A 9,679-nucleotide genomic window follows, 5' to 3' on the forward strand; every position below is an offset into this window, starting at 1 on the left:
CAGATTTTTGGTGATTAGAATCACTCAGGATATTATTAACCAATGAATGCAGTAACCCTTAAGATTTATGCTAGTGTTACATGGCAACTTACAGGGCTTCATAAATACACTGTATTTTCTAGATTAGATTGTAAAGTAAACCAAGCTATAAAAATGTTATTGCTTGGGGAGAGGCTAAGAATAAAGAGCTCAGGAGAACCCAGTGTCCTCTGGTCAGCAACCTGTTCTGTTTGTACGAGAATGGCAGAAACTTGCCATAAGGTAAAACATAAAACAAGATATAGGAAGAATACCTTTATTAAACTTTTTACTTCATAATCATTCTTGCTTTCTTTCTAGTGGAGGTACACATTTTTAAGTTTTCATTTTCGGTGTATCGGGAACCAATAAATCTGTGGCAGAGCGACCCTAGGCATGGCAAAATACATAAAATACATATTCCTTTGTTTCATAATAAATAAACCTGTAGCATAATAAAGAATAGTGCAAACTACCATTGAAAAAGTTGTATAAATAAAACAACTCATTATAAATCAGGAATATTTTGTTCTAATAAGTTTACGATACATAAATTATCCCCCCGAAGTCCATACCTACTTTGTCTATTTGAAAGAGCTCTGAAAGTGGGTATATGAAAAGCAAATAAACTTTAAAAATGTAGAATTATTTTATATTCAAGTTTTATGGTCTTTTTCTTTATAAAGGAGGGTCTGCATGTTTCATAGTCACTGTAACAATCTGAAGACAACATTGAAAGGCTTTCAAAGTGACAGCACCATGCACCGTACTAGTAATATAATATATCTATAAACTATATATAATCTCGTCAACACAATGCAAAAAAGACATGCAGGAAGAGCCCTGGTTTTCACATTACGTTGTTCATTCAAGTAAGCTTAAAAATAGATTCCCCCATTTTCTTTCCTTTTTCCTTTTTTTTTTCTTAAATAAACCGTAGGTCATAAACGACAATCTTTCACCAAAATGTATAATATAATTCTTTGGTGTGCTTTGAACTCTTCCAGGAAAAAAAACAAAGGATGATGTCTGAAAATAAATTAATTCAACTGTACAAATAATAGTGTTCACACACGTTATTAACAATGACGAGACTGCATCAACCACTCACAGCACACAAAACAAATTTCTACAAACCCTGGGGAGGGGGTGTCTTCAGGGTCTCTGAGGATAAATTAGTGCTCTTTAGTATATTTGTATGATGTTTATGATGGGCTATATTTTGCACGGACTGCAAATAAATTGACTAAGAGTTATTGTCCTAGGTCCTTGACCTTTTTTATCCTTGCTTGACAGCTCTGGCAAAGGTCACACGTTCATCAGTGTTTGGTGGCAACTATAAACCTTTTAAAAAATTGTAATATGTACAGCAACTCCCTCCCCTCTTTTAATGTAAATCATACACTTCACACACTGTCGTTTTCAAATGGGATCCAGTTCCGTGCGCTTGGTGCTCAGGTGGAGGAAAAAAACGCACAAAAATGCAGTTTCGGGCATTGAAAAATAAAGACTTTTTAAAAGGTTGATACAACAGTATAAAAGAGGGCTTGGCCTGTTTTAAAAACAACAGCTTTCCCCAAAAATAGGCATGTTGCCGACATCACACCTCCTTAGACCTGCCTGATAATTTTGACAATCCCCAAACACTTATCCAAGACTTATCTTTTTATTACATGAGAAGTTTGAACCCAATCAAGAGGCAGCATCTGAGATTTCAGATTAAAAAAAACAACAACAACCCATACAGGAAAAGGAGAGCACTTGAATTTCTTCTATTTCACAAAAAAATCACAGTTGCACAGTTGTCTACTGCAGCAGCGCTTTTCTCCACTTTTGCTGGAACAATCACAGTAGCACAATCAATGGAGACGTGTTAAGTCTGCTGCATCTTTTTCTCTTTCCGTCACACAGGCAGGGTACTGGGGAAACAATCCTGTATAAAAATAGTGCGTTAAGAGGAGATCGGTAAGAAAAAAGAGTGGGAATTTCAAATCACAACTATTCGAACTTAAAGGGTTTTTACAAATAGTTTTGGACACAGGTACAGTCTGAGATCTGTTGGCGATGCAGCAAGTGTGTGGCTTACAATCAAGAGGCCTTTTTAGACTTAGGGCCCAAGGAGGAGGCAAAGGGGCTCCAAAGCAGCCCAGGTTGTGGTGGTAAAGGCATTCTCGAGGCACTGCGGGAAATGCAGAGGGCCTTGTTGCTCTGTGCAGTTCTGACTTCATGCTTTTTCTCGCTCCTTCCAAAGTCTACGGATATTGCATTGGCAGTGTGGATCTCGATTAACCCTTGGCACATCTTCCTCCTAGCCCTGTCCCCCTGCAACGTACAAGTCCAGTTCGATTGGGGTTTTTTGTGTTTGTTTGCTTTCTAAGAAGAAGAAGAAAGAAAAAGCCCAAATATCTTAATTAAATTAATTAAATGTACAAACACCATAGGGTTTCATACGGAATAAATAGGGCTAATTAGACCCGGTGGCAAGTCTGAGTCAAGGGTTTGTCTCAGGCTCGGCATTGTCTCAGGTTAGGATATGGTCCAAGGACTCCCACTTATGACTTATTATTATCATCACGAGGAAATTCTAACGTATGGTCCGCGCGACCTCAGAGTTCCCATACATCTCCTCATCTTCAGACTCCGAGGTGGTTCCATTGCTGGAAGGTGTGTGAAGGTGGCTGGGGGCTCCGCTGGCCTGGCAGACGTACCACTCATTGAGGTTGGTCACCTGAGGGGACAGAGTGCTAGAGCGACTCCGGGCTGGGTCCAGCACAGGGGACAAGGGGGCACCCACTGGAGTCCCCACTGAGGAGTAACCAAGGGCTCCTGGAGAAGGCGGGGGGGACTTGCAGTGAATCTTCATGTGTTTCCTCAGAGAGCTGGGGTGAGTGTAGGACTTGTCGCAGCCCCGGATCTTGCAGTAGTAGGGCTTGTCGCTGGTGTGGACATGGGAATGTTTCTTGCGATCGCTGCTGTTGGCAAACTTCCTGTCGCAGCCATCAAATTCACATTTGAAAGGCTTTTCCCCTGCAACAAAACATAGGGAAGGTCAACAGTAGCTTTTCAGAGACTCTTCCCTCACTTGAGAGAGAAATCTTGGAGCGGAAATCTGGAGGCATTTTCCCATTCTCTTGAAGACCAACTCCCCAGCCTCGTTTCCATTCCTAATCCCTGTGTTCCAGAAGGCAGCAGGGTAGGGATCCTTCAGGGATGGGCCTGGAGGCTCTCCCTGGACCTGGGCTTGTGAGAGGCTGGATGTCAATCCCTGCAGCACCACAGGGCTAGGGGTGGGGAGTAGGGGGGTGGACACTGGGGGGGGGGGGTAAGGGGTGAGGGGAAATGGGTACAGCGAGGTCCAGGAGGCAACACGGAAACCCAACCAGGACCCCAATACCCAGGTTCTCACTGCCCTCAGGGTCTGTTCCCGCAAAAATACAAGCAGATCCCCTGTCAAGATAAATGCTGATAAAATGGTTCTTCCAAAGCCACAGCTTGGGGGAAGAATACAAGAAAAAGAGAAGGAAAGTAAGCAAGTCCACTAAATTAAAAGTGAAGTGGGGGGGGGTGCCATAAAATTATAATAATGGCATTTTGTTTCAGAGCGGCCCCGGGGTTCCCCTGATGAGAAAAGAAATGAAATAAAGATAAATCCCGTTCTCTTCAGAAACAAAGGCACCTGTGAAACACACAATCACGTTGCTTGATTTTTTATCAGCCTGGCTGGGCAGAGACTAGGCCAACCACCTCTTCATTCTACCACCTTCCCTCCCAGCTTGCAGGGCAATTAAGAGCCTGAGGAAGGGGATCTTAGCAAACATTAGCAAGGCCCTCAAGGCCCCACCAGAACCAAGGCCGCACCTGACCTTCCAGGGAAACAGATGCTGACAGCTTCCTACCTTACTTAACAGTCAGAAAAGGGACTATTTACCAGTCTTTGGCCCACGGCCCCTTGAAACTGCTCTAACCACCTCAGGGACGCCATGCCTTTAAGCACAAGGCCCCTAGTGCAGGAAGTGGAAATCCTCAATAAGACAATGCTTAACGGACACCCAGCCATATATGCCGGCATTAAAGAGCAAGAAAGAAGATAGTTAACAACACGGATTTTCTCTCTCACCTAAGCATCTACGAACTTGACGTATTCCAGTCAAGACTGAACAAGCCATCTCAGACACATTATTGTTCAATAACACTTCAATAATACTGTTTGTTCGATAAAATTTACATGATTTTTAAAATAAAGTTGAATTTCTCTACATTCTAGCAGCTGTTCTGCTGGCTCACGAGGTCCGGCTTTTTCCTTAGTTTGGGATAATATATATATTTTTTTAAAAAACAAACAACTATTAAAACAGTTGAGTGTATATAAATTTTTGTGAATTTCCTTATACAAATATTTCAGTGCAGTGCTTTCATTTTTTTTCTTTTTTAATTTCATCAATGCTAACTGCTTCAATGCCAGAGCTCTGGAAGTATTCAGATGGCTGGAATGTAATTTATCCCACCTGGAAATACTGTCTAAACTTGAAATTAGGTTATTATTCAAGCATACGGCCCTCATGGATGTACAGAGGGAAAAACACAATCTAACACAATCATCCCAACCTTCTCAGAAGATGACCTGCAACGCCAACAAAAAAATGTTAAATCACTTTTTATCGAAACATGTTATCTGTCCTGACTTCTGTGTTCTACTTTAAAAATTGAAGATAATATTAACTGAAAAGGGCATAATTTACAAAATTATAATCATCCTTTCTTCAATACATAGGCCTAAGCGGCTTTATTCATCCTTTGGAAACCAGCAGTGTTGTCCGGAGCTCTCCTGCTTCGGGGCTCCCTGCGTATCCCGGGTCGGGAAGAGAGCGCACCGGCTTCCACACCCGCCGCCTCGCACTGCCCACGACACAGAGACGCAATCAGGCCCAGGGAAGGAAGATGGGGGATAGGGGCGGGGGCGGAGGAAAGGAGGGATGAAGGAGGTAGAGGAAGAAAGCAGGGGCGGGGGGAGTGAAGGTGAAAGGACCGCCTGAAAGACAGGCGGCCTAAGAGGGACACTGAGCAAATTCTAGCTAACTGGGAAGGGTGAGGGACCCCAGTGTTTACATTTCAGATTCTGACCGAGGCGTCAATCAGAATTTAACCACTTGCAGAATTCGAGAGAGTAAGGGCCGTGCGTGAGCTCCTCTCTTGCCTGCTCGTTCCGTGCCCCGGAGGGAACTCGAGTCCGGCCCGAAGGAAGGTTATAAACCGAACTGGCGGCACGTGGGTCAGGAAATGGGCCTTCGGGAGCGGCCGGGGAATCACTCCCTTTGATCCGTTTGTTCCGGGATCCCGGATAACCCCCAAACGCGAGAAAGCCATGGTAGGGAAGGGGGTCCCAGATGGTCCCCCGCCGCACACAAGGCGCCAGGGCGAGGCGGCCCGAGGGCCCGGCGCCGGCATCGCTCCCCGCGGCCCAGGCGAGAACCACGCGGCTCCCGGCAGCCGGGAGGGAACCGCAACCCTGCGCACGCGATGGAACCAGAAAGCAGCTCGGGCCTGCGCCCCCCAGCACCCGGGATCTCCGCCCCGCCGTGCGCGCGCGCCTCTCCCCGGGGGCCGCCGTCCGAGGAAGCGGGGAGCCGGGCACCGCGCCCCCCCCCCCCCGTTCATCGCTCCACGCGGGCGGAAACGGCCCCCCGCTCCGGTCGCCGCGGAAAGAAAGCACCCCCCCCCCCCAAGCCTCTCTCCGAGGCCTGCAAAAGCGGGAAGGGCCCGGAAACGCAGGCTCTGCTCTCGGGGCCCACTGGGGCCGGGGGTTGAGGGCGGCTCCACCTCCTGCGCCCCGCGTACCCCCTTTAGGGTCCCAGAACCCTGTCCCGGCAGCAAGGGCTGGGCGTAGGGCAAACAGCTGGCTAAGCGGGTCAGGGACTTTCCCCAAAAGCCTCAAGGGAAGTTCTTCCTTTTGGAAAACTCCTTAGGGCGGACCGATCCCGATTCGAAAAATGGGAATGGCTCGGGGACTTCCTGGGAAGACTTCCTCCGGCCCCTCAGCGGTCCACCTGAGGCCTGCCAGGTGCTGGCAGACAGGGGCCCGGCCCCGGCCCCGGGCCACCCCGACCCGGCTTCCCCCGCAGATCCGCCTGGTGCCCCCGATGCCCTCGGCCCCGGCCACCAGCCGGGCCTGGGCCCACGCGCGGCGGGTGCCTCCTAGCCACCCAGCGCCGATAAATCAGCTAAATAATTACTGAACGTAAACTCCAGTTACTTAAGTGTCCTCCGAGGGGTAATATCGTCTGTCCCTATAAATCCCGACGGCTCGCGCTCATCAGCGCTTCCGCCCAACGCGTTAGTGCGTTTGACCGGGACGCACGACCCACAGGAAACACCCCACCCGCCCCGCCGCAGCCTCTTTCACGGGGTGGGGGGTGGGGGCAGGACCCGGGGCTGGGATGGGTGGGGTCGCCGCAGCGCCGGGGGTTTGCCCCCCAAGTTCCTCCGCGGGGCCAATGCCCGCAAGAGACTAGCTCCCACCCTGTCCTCCTCCAACTAGAACCTTTTCTGGAAGGACAGAGCGAATTTCTCCAGCACCTTCTAGGGCACGTGTGCGTGTGTGGCAGAGCTGTGTGATGCTGCGAGTGTAAGCATGGGTGTATGCGAAGGCGTGTAACTGAGGAAGTGTGCGTGCGGGTGTACGTGGAAGGAGTGTGCCAGCATGTGGGTGTCCAGCAACGAGGCGGAGGTGGGTGGTATGAGACACGGGTGTGTGAAGTGGTTTGGGGGCGGTGTGGGGTGTGTGACTGTGGGGGGGGGGGAGGTGGGGGGGTAGGGGCGCATTCCTTTGGCCTTGTGCACCACGCCCCGGAGGGACAGGACCCCTCCCCTCCTGTTAGGGCCGCCTCGAGCTGGGCCTAGAGGCCTCCACACTGGAGTAAATCCCACGTGCCCCCTCGCACGCCCGCTCTCCGGAGCACGGCGACCGCAAGGGGGTCCGCCACCGGCTGGGGAGGCGGGAAGAGCCACCGGGGCGGCTCCGGCCCCCCTGCCCCATCGCCCTCCCCAGGTTCCCGGGGCCGGGCGAACGGGGGCTGCCGACCGTCCTGGGCGCCTTCCTGCTCCGACTGCTGCTGCTTCCGATCCGGGGCGGCGGCGGCGGCGGCTGGAGCGCGTTGCCGGTCCCGGCCGAGGGGCTGCGGACGCGCTGGAGACTCCACCGTGTGGGAACCCAGCGCGGGGCCTGTGTGTGCTATCGAATGACTTATTCGTAGAAAAAAAGGGGGGGAGAGAAAAAAAAGAAGTCACATGTCCGGGTTATACGTATGCGAAGAGAAGCAGCAGAAGGAAGGAAAATGAAGGCGAGCAGGAGGAGGAGGAGGAAGAGAAGCAGCGGCGGAAGCGGCGGCGGCGCGGGAGGCGGCGGCGGCGGCGGCGACGCGGCCGGGGACAGACACCCACCTGTATGAGTGCGCTTGTGGATCTTGAGGTTCTCGGAGCGCGCGAAGACCTTGCCGCAGCCCGGGAACGGGCAGGGAAAGGGCTTCTCGCCCGTGTGCACGCGGATGTGGTTGATGAGCTTGTATTTGGCCTTGAAGGGCTTGCCCTCGCGCGGACATTCCTCCCAGAAGCAGACGTGGTTGCTTTGCTCGGGGCCGCCCACGTGCTCCACCGTGACGTGGTTCACCAGCTCGTGCATGGTGCCGAAAGTTTTGGAGCAGGGCTTGGCACCGCCGGCCGGGGGCGATGGCGGCGGCGGCGGCGGCCCGGCCAGCTCGTCGGGGTCGATCCACTTGCAGATGAGCTCCTGCTTGATTGGCTGCCGCATGTAGCGCAGGAAGGCCCCGGCCGCCCCTGGGAGGTGGGGGTGGTGCTGGTGCGGGTGCTGCGCGGGCGCTGGCGGCGGAGGCGGCGGCGGTGGCGGCGGCGGCGCCGGGGGCGGCGCGTGGTGCTGCAGGTGGGGCCCGGGCCCGGCCGCCGCGGCCGCCGCCGCCGCTGCCAGGTTCAGGTTTAAGTTCACCGCTCCGTAGCCGTGCAGGGCGGCGGCTGCGGCCGCCGCCACCGCCCCGTAGTGCGCGTCCCCGGAGCGCGGCGCGAAGGGCGGCTCGGTGCGGCCGTACAGCTCCGCCGCGGCGGCTGCCGCGGCCGCCGCCAGCCCCAGGCGCATCTGGCCGTTGAGCGGGTGCGTGTGGCCGCCGGGAGCTCCCGGAGCGTCGTGCAGCGCAGGGAAGAGCGCCGGGCCCCCGCCGCCGCTGCCGTCCGGGCCCGCGTAGGTGCCGCTGGCGGAGATGAACATGCCTGCCGAGTGGGGAGGCGGGGCCGAGTGCTGGGGGGAGCCCGTGCCAGACCGCTGCTCCCCTCCAAGCGGGACCCCGTGCATGGCCGCCGCGGGGGCCGTGGCGGAAAGGTCCCTCCGGAGGACGAAGTCCCTGCTGTGGCCTTTGCCGCTGCTGCCGCCGCCGCCACTGTCGGTGGTGGTGTAGCCCGAGAGGGCAGGAGGAGGGGGAGGGGGAGGAGGAGGGGGTGAAGGGGAGGGAGGAAGAGGAGGGGCTGGGGGCGGGGGCGCGGAGGGCTGCGCGCGGCTGCTGCCCCCGCCACCCGGGTAGGTACAGGCGCCGGGGTGCGCGACCGAGAGTGCGGCGCGGGCGGCGGCCGCCGGCGCCTCGGGCTGTGCCGGGAGCGCCTGGGAGGGAGGGCTGAAGCCGAGCGCGCTCGTTTGAGCCATGTGCTCGGGTCCGAGCGGAGTGATGGCCACGCCGGGGTCAGCGCTCAGGTCCCGAGGGCGGAGGTGCGTGGCTATGGCGCGGAGGTGGGAGTGGGCGGGCGGGCTGGCCAGCGCCGGGAAGGCTGTCATATTCTGAAGCGGCCTGGCCTGAGCCGTTGCCAGATCCGCTAATCTCAGCGCTGGCGGGTTCCTCTTGCTCAAGGGGGGCTCCATCAGAACCGCACAATCAGACCCATAGACCCTCACTGGGGGGACTTTTTTTTCCCTCTGCCCACCTTCAAAAACATTTATATATTAGGCTCTCTTTAACTTCTTTGTCCTGGCCTCCTAACTCTGCTTATTCCTGTTCCCACTCTGTCCTCCAGCGATTGGCAGAGTGAACACCACATTTGAGCTGCACAGTGGGACCGAGATTTTGGAAATGGCACGGGTGGGATTGGAGGGAACAGCGTGATTGGCAGCAGCCCCGGCTGCCGGATTGGCTCCCATTCAGTCCTCCGGCCCAGCAGGGATCCGCCCCCGAGCTCGCAGCCGCCTTCGCTTTCGCTTCGCGCCCCCTCCTCCCTTGGAGCCCTGCGTCCCCGCCTTCCAGGGGATGCCCAAGTTGCACTTGGAGAAAGTTTGCGCTGGGCCTGCGCGCGCAGCGCCCCGCGTTCCCATGACGCGCCTTTCCGAGAGCGTGCGCCGGCACGCGGCCGAAGGGCGCGGCGTGGGTAAGGGCTGGGGACCCCCCTCACCCGGGACAAAAGGAGGGAGGGGAAGAGCCCCCAACTTCAAAAACCCCCGCCTCACCGCACGCAGCGTCTCCTCCAGCATGCAAACACTTTCTACCTCCTCAGTTGGAAGAGCCCGGGGTTGCTCTCTGGAGGAGGAAGGTGAACAGAGTGTACCCGTCGTCCTACTTGTAGAGGGGATGCTAGAAACTTTTTATCTGGGAAGGACACCCACTCTGCCGAGCGC

At 54.9% G+C, this 9,679-nt stretch overlaps 1 protein-coding gene across 1 annotated transcript; it reads right to left on the reverse strand.

Annotated features, from left to right (window-relative positions):
• Nucleotides 1–299: 299 nt before the first annotated feature.
• Nucleotides 300–8,998, reverse strand: ZIC5 (Zic family member 5). Its single transcript, XM_046028175.1, has 2 exons — nt 7,456–8,998; nt 300–3,045 (listed from the first exon to the last, which is right to left on the reverse strand). The coding sequence occupies exons 1-2, from the start codon at nt 8,930–8,932 to the stop codon at nt 2,603–2,605; spliced, it is 1,920 nt and encodes a 639-aa protein (XP_045884131.1). The 5' UTR covers nt 8,933–8,998; the 3' UTR covers nt 300–2,602.
• Nucleotides 8,999–9,679: the final 681 nt, after the last annotated feature.

This window comes from Meles meles, chromosome 14 (assembly GCF_922984935.1).
Source record: "Meles meles chromosome 14, mMelMel3.1 paternal haplotype, whole genome shotgun sequence".
Classification (NCBI taxonomy): domain Eukaryota; kingdom Metazoa; phylum Chordata; class Mammalia; order Carnivora; family Mustelidae; genus Meles; species Meles meles.

Coding starts and splice junctions, on each gene's coding strand:
- ZIC5 (XM_046028175.1), bottom strand. CDS start 8,932: ATGGAGCCCCCCTTGAGCAAGAGGAACCCGCCAGCGCTGAGATTAGCG. Junction 3,046..7,455: donor CCACAAGCGCACTCATACAG/GTGGGTGTCTGT, acceptor GTTTTGTTGCAG/GGGAAAAGCCTTTCAAATGT.